An 11594-nucleotide genomic window follows, 5' to 3' on the forward strand; every position below is an offset into this window, starting at 1 on the left:
TTTTATAAGGATACTGTGTCTTTCAAATAATTAATAATTCATAATTTATTTTCGAATTTTTAAAAATTTTTGAAAGAATTAATTTTAATTAATAAGATATGTGATAATTTTTAATTAAACACGTTATAAATTATTGATATTTTATAATTTTATAATGTATTATTGATATTGTTATATTTCTTTTATGTAATTATCATATTAAAAATAAAATTATGAAAAAAATTATAATTATATATATATATTGATAAATTTTTTAAAAAACTAACTCTAATAACTATTTGTTAGTTATTTTTATGGAATGAAAAAAATTATCTAAAATTCGGCCCTTCATATTAAAATTTTTGGATCCGTTATTGATTGAATAAAAATCATGATACCGTATCCTAGGTAAGTCGGCTAGATTAATCTATGTAGTTCTTTTTGAAAAATAGCTTTAATTATTTGGACCATAGAATGAGGATATAATATTTAAGTTTAGTTCTTAACTTAAAAATTTTGTATTATCTAAAATCTTGCTAAATAAAAAAGAATAATTATTATTTATAGTTTAATTTTGATGCATTGATAGTGTATATAGTCGTATAATTACATCTGTTTATTTAGATTATTATTTATGTGATTAATATAAAAGGTAGTTATTTTTGCTGATATAATATTACATAATTAAATATATATATATATATATATATATATATAAAATTATTTTACAAAATTAAATTCTTATGGTGTAATATGGTAAGAATCTTCTAAATAATTACAAATAGTGCCCCTTTGGTTTTTGAAGAGAAATATTCCTCAATAAATAAATAAATAAATAAAAATGGCGGAGTGACCCCAGGGAGTGCGTGTCAGATCCAATGAGAAGGAAGGAGACCGTAGCAACGTAATAAAATAGTCTTACTCAAATACCACTGAATCTAGACTACCGCCACTTCTTCTTCCTCTCTCGCCGTTTTCGTTTTGATCCATTTTGTCACACAACTCCTTCGCTACTCAACTTCTCCAAACATGCATTCCTTCGGTTACAGAGCCAACGCTTTGCTCACCTTCGCCATTACCATTCTTGCCCTTATGTGCGCTATGGCTTCCCTCTCCGACAACCTCAACTCCCCCTCTCCCTCTGCCCATGTCCAGGTCCCTCTTTCTCTCTCTCTCTCTCTCTCTCTCTCTCTCTCTGTCTCGCTGATCCGTAATTCAACGACTTCGCTTCATTTTGTTCTTCTTTCTTCTGTGCAGGTCTTGAACGTTAACTGGTTTCAGAAACAACCCAACGGAAACGACGAGGTTTAATTTCTTTTTCCGATCTAGGATTAGGGTTTAATTGCCCAACGGTTTTGCTGTTTTTCTTGTGGTCCGTGTGCTAGTCATTTGTCAATATCACTATTTTTATATATTCAATTCTGATGTTTTCATCTCGTTGCTATAGTCTATGCTTAGCAACAATGATTCTCGTAGCTTTGGCACTTCATTCTGAAATTAAGATAACGGTGAATTGAGCCAAATTTGTGAATTGATAATAACTTGCCCAGACTAGGTCTGATAAAATCCGTAGTTCTTAGGAATATGAATATTGTCAATGCCTTATTGTCTAAAATGAAGGTTTATGCTGAATTAGGGATGATTTAATTCAATCCGTAGTTCTTAGGAATATGAATATTGTCAATGCCTTATTGTCTAAAATGAAGGTTTATGCTGAATTAGGGATGATTTAATTCCTGGTTTTTAAAACTATAGCCTTGTCCAATATACATAAATTTGATGTAGAACACGCCTTGAAATCCCCAAATTCCTTGTGTATCTGAAACATTTCCTATATCGTTGCTTAATCACTCTTTAGATATTAATATTTTTTACATACAACATCAGAAAACGAAAATACATATATAATTCAAAATTGGAAATAATCAAGCACAAAGCCAGGAATAATTGGACTTGAAACCTTCAGAATGGAGTAATGTAATCACTGTTAACCAACACAACCTAGTTCAACAAGGCCACAACGCTTAGATTTTTCTTTCTGTTGAAAGGGGGAAATGGTTCTTGTCCATAGAAAGCGACTATTTATCTGCCTATCATGTTAGACCTTTTCAAAAGTTCTATCTTTTTACCATATACCTGCTCTGAATTTTTAGCTGCGTCTGATATTTTTATTTTAATATCATATTGTGTCATAAAGAACCTTGTGATGCCATTCTCTTTGATATTTATACATCATCTCTATCTGTTGTTTAATCCGAAGTGGAATACCTGTCTTTCCTTGCAGGTCAGCATGACAATGAATATATCGGCAGATTTACAATCTCTTTTCACATGGAACACAAAACAGGTTTGTGAATAGAATTTGCATTACCCATCCCCGTTGGTTCTTTAAAAGTATGGATGCCGAAGGTAGGAAGATAAGTGGGAGCAATGCAAAGTTTGTGCATCAAGATGCAATGGGAAAAATCTGCATGATCTTCCTCTGTTCCTTCCTTAATAATGCATGTCTTAATAGTTAATAAGCCTTACCTAGTGTCATATCTTGTTTAATTTTCTGAAATATATTTCTATTCTTGCCCCCATCTATGCATTTCTATGGTGCATAGCCAAAATTTATTTCCATGCTAGCGTTGTAACTGCCTGATATAACATAATATATTGGATTGGGATAATAATATTTGATCAATTATTCTAAGCAGTTAGGCTATAACTTCAGGCTTCCCTGGCACTTATTTTGCTTCTCTGTTTATGCTTGCAGGTTTTTGTCTTTTTAGCCGCCGAGTATGAAACTCCAAAGAATTCTTTGAATCAGGTACGACTTGAAATATAAATCACTTATAAGTTTTGCCGCCTTCTTTTGAGGAGAGAGTAAAGAATCCAGAGTAGTATTCATCTCGCTAAGATAACTCTGCCATCGCCTATCAATATGCTGCTTCTCTGCCATAGTATGTTATAGCAATTGTTTTTCTAACATTCTTGAGCTGCCATTTGCAGATATCCCTATGGGATGGTATCATTCCCTCAAAAGAGCACGCAAAGTTTTGGATTCATACTTCAAACAAGTACCGCTTCATCGACCAGGTATACAATGTGATCACTAGTATGAATCGCTTTAGATTTCACCAGGTCCTGATATTTCAACATTTTTCGTTTGTGTTCAGGGAAGGAATTTGCGTGGTAAAGAATTTAACCTGACTATGCACTGGCATGTTATGCCAAAGACGGGCAAAATGTTTGCAGACAAAATAGTGATGCCGGGTTACCGTTTGCCAGAGGAATATAGATGATTCTTTCATGTCTTATTAATGATGTAGCCTTTTCTATAATGGATATAGAGGGTTACCTCAAAGAGCTAGAATGAGGAAACTAGTGATTTGAGAAAGTGGAAATGAATTTTTCTTGTGGTATTTAATTGCCTCCTCTTGTTAACAATAAAATTAATCCACTACAAGGGTGAAGGGTGCACTCAATAACACCTTGAATTTCAATTGTTCGCTAGACTGGTTATTAGATCATAACATGAAAACAGTCGTAATTACTAATTAGAAGAGAGTAAAAACGTGATTAAGGTATGGTAATCAGGTGTCAAAATTAAGAACAAAAAAAGAATAAAGGTTGCATTTAACAGACGAGAAAGCAAAAAACGCGGTAGTGTATAGTAGTAGTGTGAGGTGTTAGGTGCAGTTGAGTGGAGAGAAGAATAATAATAGCGAGGAATGGCATTGGCCCTGGGATGGCCTTCTCTGCAGTTGCATCTTCATTCACACTGCTGCTTCTCATTCTCATATTACTATTCTTCTTCGTAAATTTACCATCTTCTCCTTCTCTCTTCTCCACCTCCACCGCCACCGTCATCACACGTAGGTCTCTTCTAACCACCACGTGTTCCGCTGACGAGGGATCCAATGGCGGGATCCTCAACTACCTCTACATCCACAACTGCCTATTCCGCCGCAACGCCCTCCTCTCCATCCCCGCCCTCTCGATGCTCCTCCTCCTCCAATTCTACATCCTCATCAAGACCGCGCAGCACCACTTCTCCGTCGTCACCACCAAGCTTGCCTCTCACCTCAATCTCTCCCCCTCCATGGCCGCCGTCACCCTCCTAGCACTCGGCAACGGCTCCCCCGACGTCTTCTCCTCCCTCGCCGCCCTCCGCTCCGGCCAGTACCGCACCGGATTCGGCGCCATCCTCTCCGCCGGTACCTTCGTCTCCGCCCTCGTTGTCGGATTCGTTGCCATCTACGCTGCTCCGTTCTCCCTCGACCCCGCGCCCTTCGTCAGAGACGTGCTCTTCTACTTGACGGCAGCGATGTTCCTCTTCTACGTGTATCTTAGCGCTGAGATCTTCCTGTGGCAGGCGATTGGATTCGTAGGGTTTTATGCATTCTTCGTTGGTCTCGTGTTCTATATGGACTTGGGAGTAGGTGATGGCAGAGGCAAGAGTGGGAATTCTTCCACAGATCTTGAGGAGCAGAAGGAATTAGTTGCGGTGCACGTTGACTCCGACGCCAAGGTTTCGGGATCTATGAACGACGAGAAGCGCAGTTCTGGATTCCCGGGAGCTTATGGATTGGTATGTTTCAATTTCAATTAAACTGATAATTTTTCTGATTTAGAGTTTGATATAAAGGGATTTGGTTTTTTATGGCAATTGGATCTGGTAACTTTGTTACTTTGTTGGCTAGAACCTGAATGAAAGAAATAGTAGTAGGAGTAAGGAACCTGATCTATGTTCTTACTAACTCATTTGAATTTAGGCGTTGGATTCGTTTGATTCTTTTTTGCAGTGTTCATGGTACTGTGCACGTTTTCTGATTAAACTCATTGCATTGATGTAACCATGATCATTTTGATTGTATAATTAAGGCAATGGTTCTTATCTTTAACATAAACTAGGCAATGCTGTTCATTGCAGGGATAAAATTCTAGTTTATTTGATAACATTATTCTATTGGAGGTTGTCCTGACTTATCCCTTGCTCTCTTCATTCAGATTTCTAAAGCATGGGAGATTCCTGTTGCAACTCTCTTAAAACTGTCGATCCCCGAGCCAGTGCCGTCGCAATGGAGCAGACTTTACTCGTCGGCCAACATCGCTCTTTGTCCGATAGCCCTCTTATATGCCTGCAAATCATTTGTGCCATTTGATCATCCCATAGCTTTCCTCCTCCCCAACACTGACTTGCCCCTCTGGTCAGTGGTGCTCACCACAAGCTTCTGCCTTGCATGCCTTCATTTAGTAATGGAAAAAGAACCTCCCAAAACCGAGCAAATACCTGTGGTTGTCATGGCATTTGTTATGAGCGTGTTTTGGATATCTACCACAGCTGGAGAACTGGTGAACTGCCTTGAAACTTTAGGTCTAGTTCTCAAGCTACCACCGGCAATCCTCGGTCTCACGGTGCTGGCATGGGGAAATTCAGTGGGGGATCTCGTCGCCGATGTTGCGGTAGCTAAAGCCGGTCATCCGGTTATGGCAATGGCTGGATGCTTTGCTGGACCAATGTTTAACATGCTTGTAGGTCTTGGAACAGCTCTGGTGATTCAGACGGCAAATATTCACCCTAAAGCCTATGTGCTTAATTTCCACGTAGGTATCGTGATTGCATTTGTGTTCCTACTTTTAAGCCTTATGGGGTCTCTCTTAGTGATCACTTGGTGCAGATTCCGAGTGCCTAGGTTTTGGGGGTTTTGTCTCGTCGGCCTCTATGTTGTTTTTGTAGCAGTGAGTATGATGGTGGCCATGTTTTCAGGGTGATTGTTACTGTTAGCGTCGATTTATATTCATAAGCAAATCCAAACCTAACCACAAGAGGATGAAATCAAGTCGGGTAGTAAATTGACTGTATTTCTGGATTTGGTTTCGTAAAATTTTTATTTTTAAAAAGGTAATTTATAAAGAACTTTTTAATTTTGATATGTAGTAAGTGTTGGTGTATGGCATGGTTACGGGGTATAGGTGTTTCACTGGGCTGTGATGAAGCAAATCGGACGGTGGACTGTCCGATTTGCATACTGACGTCCATGTGACGTGCATGCAGCGGGTTTCCAGGGTTGGCTTCGTTGCTTCCTATATCATTCGAATGTCACCTCCCTCCCAACACCCATCACTTTCACTCTCGTACAGTTTCCTGAACGGCTGCTCTCCCAACCCCACTGCTCTCCATTTTCAGCCATTGTTGGACCACCAAAGCAGTAGAAATTTTTTTTAAAAACAATGCTAAGAAGACAAAAAAATAAAAGAAGTGAATCCGTTAAAGGTTAGAGTTTCACATTGTTAATTATTTTGGGCATCTAAATTATGTAAGTTTTTATTTTTTAATATTTTAATTTAATAAAAATAGTAGTGATAATCTTAGATTTTAGTAAAAATATTATAGTAGTACTAATTAGAGATTAGATATGTGTGTATGATATTATATTATTATTAAGTGTTAGAAATCGCGAATAAAATAGAATTAATTTATAAAATCTGTGAATAATTATTGAGCTATAAGTTATTATAAAGGTGGTGTTTAGATATTTAATTTAGGATTAACATTTTATTATTATTATGTGTTGAAATGAAATTTTAATTAATATGTATTTTTAATTGTATTGTACTAGAAGTAGAAGTTATGAATTTAGGATAGTTTAAGTAAAGAAGTATGAATTTAATATATTATTGGTGATTATTAATAATTGAATTTAGTGTAATTTAGTAACACTAAATTTAAAATATAAATTTAATATATTATTTATGATTATTAATAACGTTGGTTTTTAATATATATATATATATATATATATATATATATATATATAAAATGTTAGAGGTTATAAAAATATATATCAATTTTATAAATTAATTATAATTATTAAAATTATTCTGGTTATATAAATAGGAAATGAATAATAATTATTATTGTAAAATAAATAGATTTTAGATGTTTGTGTTGTTGTAAAAAACATATATGAATTTTATAAATAATTTGTGATTATTAAAGTTATTTTGGTTATATAAATAGAAAATGAATAATAGTTATTATTATAAAATAAATAGATTTTAGATGTTAGAAAATATATTTTTAATGTATGTAAAAACAATAATTAGATTTATATTATAGATTTATTTAAGGATTCTTAATTATTGTTATAAGCTAAAAAATATGAATGTAGGATTTTTGTATAACAAATTTAGTATGTATGTTTGAAATAGTTAATAACGTAATTGTTAATATAATTATATTATATTGGTATTTATAATGAAAATGTGATATTGTAGGGTTTACGGATGTTGACATGTGACCACTTAATGTCGTTGGATCCATACAACCAAATTGTAGAGGGATATTTAAGGGAGATTAGATTTTATTACGTTTCTCAGATTGGAGTCATCCAGTTAGCAATGATTAATGCTCTAATTGAGAGATGTCGGCTTGAGACTCACACATTTCATTTTTCGGTTGGTAAGTGTGTTGTGATATTGGAGGATGTGGCGATAATTCTTGGTCTGTCGACAAATGGTCTTTCGATTACAAGACCGACCATGAGTAGTTTTGAGGCCTTAAAGGCCGAATGCTTACACCAGTTTGAAGTTGCATCAAGAATGACGGATTGTAGAGGAAGCTTCATAATGTTGACGTGGTTTAGGAGTTTGAAAGATCACTTAGTCTGTGATTGATGATATTCACATTCAAAGGAATGTAAAGTGTCACATAATGTTATTATTTGATACAATTTTGTTTGGAGACAAGTCGGGTGCATCGGTGCACTGGAAATTTCTGTCGTTGTTCTGTAATTTCGTTGGGATCATACAATTTAGTTGGGAATCGGCATGCCTCGCGCACTTGTATAGATCATTGTATAGGGTAACTCATGTCGACTGCAAGGAGATGGATGGTCTACTGACACTTTTGCTTAATTAGGCTTGGATTCGTCTACTATTTCTTGCATCTATTCCCGGCAATCCTCAAGTGTTTCCGATTGCAAACAGGTAAAATGAATTAATGTATGCCTTAAACAAGTATAGGAAATTGTATTTTATTTTTTACAAGATAAGTTAACTAAGAAATTGTCAAACAGCAGGTGGCGTAATTGGGATCATGAAAACTCACTTTACAGATTTTATTCTCTTGCTCACTATAGGAGGTTATTGAATGATCTGGAAGAAGTACATGTATGTTGTAAAAAATAAGTACCTGCTTTTGTTTGGTCAATGAATTATTTGTTGTGTAATCCTCTTATACTTTCAATGTGTCCAGTTTGTTTGACAGGCTTATGGCGTTGAACACATTGAGCCAAACGTGATTCCTTTAGACATCTATTAGCATTCAGTTATTTGGAGTGCTACGGTGCTATTTATATCTTTCGAATGCGTTGAGTGGCATGCATCTGATAGATTTAGGAGGTAATTTGGTTTGATCCAGGGCGTTCTTCATCAAGAGCGGGATCTAGGTGAAGCACATGGTAAAGTACTGACTTGACGTAAAAATCAAGATCGGTCCGACACCCACTTTTTTTGGGTGATGCAATGGACCAATGGGTATAGTCATGCTCTTGCTGATGACTTGGTGCCTTTACATTATCCTTTGAAAATTTACATGCATTGATACAGAGGAGCATATGGTGTCGACTTGCAATTATCAGATCTCAAGAAAAATGTTCTTGTTGTTGATTCTCCTGATTGTGCACTAGAGAGCCCTTTGAATCTCTTGAAAAATGAGGTCTGATAATTGCAAGTGGGAACCATATGATCCTTGGTACTTATGTGTGTAAATTTCCAAAGAATAATGTAAAGGCACCAAGTCATCATCAAGAATATAACTATACCGATTGGTCCATTGCATCACCCAAAAAGAGTGTTGGACCAATCTTGATCCTTAGGTCCAATCAGTACTTCGCCGTGTGCTGCACCTATATCTCGCTCTTGGTGAGGAACGCCCTGGATCAAATAGAATTGCCTCCTGAATCTATCGGATGCATGCCACTCAACGCATTCGAAAGATATAAGCGGCACTGTAGCACTTCAAATAACCGAATGCTGACGAATGTCTAAAAGAATCACGTCTGGCTTAATGCGTTCAACGCCATAAGTGTGCCAAACAAACTGGACACGTCGAACGTATAAGAGGATTACACAACAAATAATTCATTGACCAAACAAAAACGGGTACTTGTTTTTTACAACATACATGTCCTTGTTGCAGATCATCCAACAACCTCCTATAATGAGCAAGAGAATGAAATCTGTGAGGCCGGTTTTCACGATCCCAATTACGCCACCTACTGTCAGATAATCTCTTAGTTAATTTATCTTGTAAAAAATAAAATACAATTTCCTACACTTGTTCAAGACATACAGTAATTCATTTTACCTGTTTGCAATCAGAAACACTCAGGGATTGCTCGAAATTGGCACAAAAAATAGTAGACGGATCCAAGTCCAAGTAAGTAAAAATGTCAACGGACCATCCATCTCCTCACAGTCGACACGAGTTGCCCTATACAATGATCTATACAAGTGCACGAGGCATGCCGATCCCCAACTAAATTGTATGATCCTTGCGAAGTTACGGAGCAACAGCAAAAATTTTCAGCACACCGTTGCACCCGACTTGTCTCCAAACAGAATTATCTCAAATAATAACATTATGTGATGCTTTACGTACCTCTGAATGTGAATATCATCAGGCAAGACTAAGCAATCTTTTAAATCCTTAAACCACGTCATCAATTTTATGAAGCTTTCTCTACAATCCGTCTTTCTTGGTGCAACTCCAAACTGGTGCAAGAATTTGATCTCTAAAATCTCAAAACTACTCATGGTGGGTCCTATAACCGGAAGACCATTTGTCGGTAGACAAAAAATTATCGCAACATCCTCCAATGTCACAGCACACTCGCCAACCAAAAAATAAAATGTGTGAGTCTCATGCTACCATCTCTTGACTAGAGCATTAATCATTGTTGACTGACATTGGATGACTCCAATATGGGAAATGTGATAAAAATCAGTCTCCCATAAATGCCCCTCAACAATTTGATTGTACAGTGATCACATGTCAACATTCGTAAACCCTACAATATCACATTTTCATTATAAATACCAATATAATATAATTATATTAACAATTACATTATTAATTATTTCAAACATACATACTACATCTGTTATACAAAAACCCTACATTCATATGTAATAGCTTATAACAATAATTAATAAACCTTAAATAAATCTAATTATTGTTTTTACATACATTAAAAATATTTTTTCTAACATCTAAAATCTATTTATTTTATAATAACAATTATTATTCATTTCTTATTTATATAACCAGAATAATTTTAATAATCACATTATTTATAAAATTGATAAATGTTTTATACAACAGCACAAACCTCTAAAATCTATTTATTTTACAATAATTATTATTCATTTCCTATTTATATAACCAGAATAACTTTAATAATCATAAATTATTTATAAAATTGATATATATTTTTTATAACCTCTAACATTATTATTATTATTATTATATATATATATATATATATATATATATATATATATATATATATATATATATTAAAAACCAACGTTATTAATAATCATAAATAATATATTAAATTTATATTTTAAATTTAGTGTTACTCATTTATTGTCTAAATTACACTAAATTGTACTAAATTCAATTATTAATAATCGTAAATAATTTATTAAATTCATCCTTCTTTACTTAAATTACCTCAAGTTCATAAATAATTTATTAATAAAGTATTGAGTTTTTTTTCTCTATTTTGCCATCAACTTTATTAAATAATATGTTATGATCAAATTATTTTATTTTTAAATTTTAAAAATTTATTAAAATCTATAAATGTTATTGTTTAATAATGTAAAATACTAAATATTCATTTATTCCTGTTGTCTAATATGCAGTAAAAGTTTGAAACGTACTTCAAATAAACTTAAATCCAGACTCTTTTTGTTAATTGAGTTTTTAAAAAATTGTTTAATTAAGTTCGAACTATTTATTAATTAAAAAATTTTTCATATCCAATCTTAAAGCATTAATTTTGAGACATGTAAATTAACAATAACAACTATATGACGCTACTACTAAAAAAATGTGTAATCATACTTTATCATTATTGTTATCTTTTCTGTTGTAATTATCACCAATACAAATATTATCAATATTAATGTTATCTTATTTTATTTTATGTTCGATGTTATTCTTTATCTTTAAAAAGTCTTCGTACTGTAATTACTTTTTTTTCCTGCAACATTACTTTCTAACAATGGTTTTTCTGCATTTAATTATTACTGATGAAAAAATTTTTTAAAAATAAATTTATTAATAATTTGTAGGAGTTTAAAATCCCACAAATTACAAATAAAATTTCTAAAAGACCAATTTTTATTACTATTTAATTATATTCTTTTACAAAAAAGTTGTATTATCCTTAAATAAAAATGTTGGAAGTATTCATTTTTTTTGGACTAAAGACCAAATTGGGTCTTTTCTCAAGAATATAACTTCTTCCTTTGAAAGGCTTTTTTTTTCCAAAAAAAAAGTAGATGATGAGAATAAGAAAAAAGGAGAACAAACCTTGAATTAAGAAATGGAA

General features: G+C 33.7%; 2 protein-coding genes across 8 annotated transcripts; both read left to right on the top strand.

Annotated features, from left to right (window-relative positions):
* Window positions 1-880: 880 nt before the first annotated feature.
* LOC130935016 (signal peptidase complex subunit 3B) lies at window positions 881-3469 on the top strand. The gene is made up of 6 exons (XM_057864552.1): window positions 881-1134; window positions 1237-1284; window positions 2264-2326; window positions 2738-2791; window positions 2974-3060; window positions 3141-3469. Exons 1-6 carry the CDS (start codon window positions 1009-1011, stop codon window positions 3264-3266), a joined length of 504 nt encoding a protein of 167 aa, XP_057720535.1. The 5' UTR covers window positions 881-1008; the 3' UTR covers window positions 3267-3469.
* Window positions 3470-3553: 84 nt separating this feature from the next.
* LOC130935014 (cation/calcium exchanger 5) lies at window positions 3554-10136 on the top strand. Of its 7 annotated transcripts, none has more exons than XR_009067783.1 (4): window positions 3554-4555; window positions 4975-5571; window positions 7246-7956; window positions 8046-10136. XR_009067783.1 is itself a non-coding variant. In XM_057864549.1 (4 exons), exons 1-3 carry the CDS (start codon window positions 3713-3715, stop codon window positions 6191-6193), a joined length of 1611 nt encoding a protein of 536 aa, XP_057720532.1. In that variant the 5' UTR covers window positions 3554-3712; the 3' UTR covers window positions 6194-6241; window positions 7246-7463. The 7 variants fall into 7 exon arrangements, 5 of the variants coding, with proteins under 5 accessions (XP_057720532.1, XP_057720530.1, XP_057720531.1 ...); XR_009067782.1 differs by having other exon boundaries at window positions 8049-10135; XM_057864549.1 differs by lacking the exon at window positions 8046-10136 and adding an exon at window positions 6023-6241 and having other exon boundaries at window positions 7246-7463.
* Window positions 10137-11594: the final 1458 nt, after the last annotated feature.

This window comes from Arachis stenosperma, chromosome 6 (genome assembly GCF_014773155.1).
Source record: "Arachis stenosperma cultivar V10309 chromosome 6, arast.V10309.gnm1.PFL2, whole genome shotgun sequence".
NCBI classification, from domain to species: domain Eukaryota; kingdom Viridiplantae; phylum Streptophyta; class Magnoliopsida; order Fabales; family Fabaceae; genus Arachis; species Arachis stenosperma.

What these genes read in the sequence shown, in the direction of transcription:
- LOC130935016 (XM_057864552.1), top strand. Translation starts at nt 1,009, where the DNA reads ATGCATTCCTTCGGTTACAGAGCCAACGCTTTGCTCACCTTCGCCATT. An exon ending in TCACATGGAACACAAAACAG is followed by an intron (nt 2,327 to 2,737) that starts GTTTGTGAATAG and finishes TTATGCTTGCAG; the next exon opens with GTTTTTGTCTTTTTAGCCGC. An exon ending in AGTACCGCTTCATCGACCAG is followed by an intron (nt 3,061 to 3,140) that starts GTATACAATGTG and finishes GTTTGTGTTCAG; the next exon opens with GGAAGGAATTTGCGTGGTAA.
- LOC130935014 (XM_057864547.1), top strand. Translation starts at nt 3,713, where the DNA reads ATGGCCTTCTCTGCAGTTGCATCTTCATTCACACTGCTGCTTCTCATT. An exon ending in TCCCGGGAGCTTATGGATTG is followed by an intron (nt 4,556 to 4,974) that starts GTATGTTTCAAT and finishes CTCTTCATTCAG; the next exon opens with ATTTCTAAAGCATGGGAGAT. An exon ending in CCTATGTGCTTAATTTCCAC is followed by an intron (nt 5,572 to 7,245) that starts GTAGGTATCGTG and finishes GTGATATTGTAG; the next exon opens with GGTTTACGGATGTTGACATG.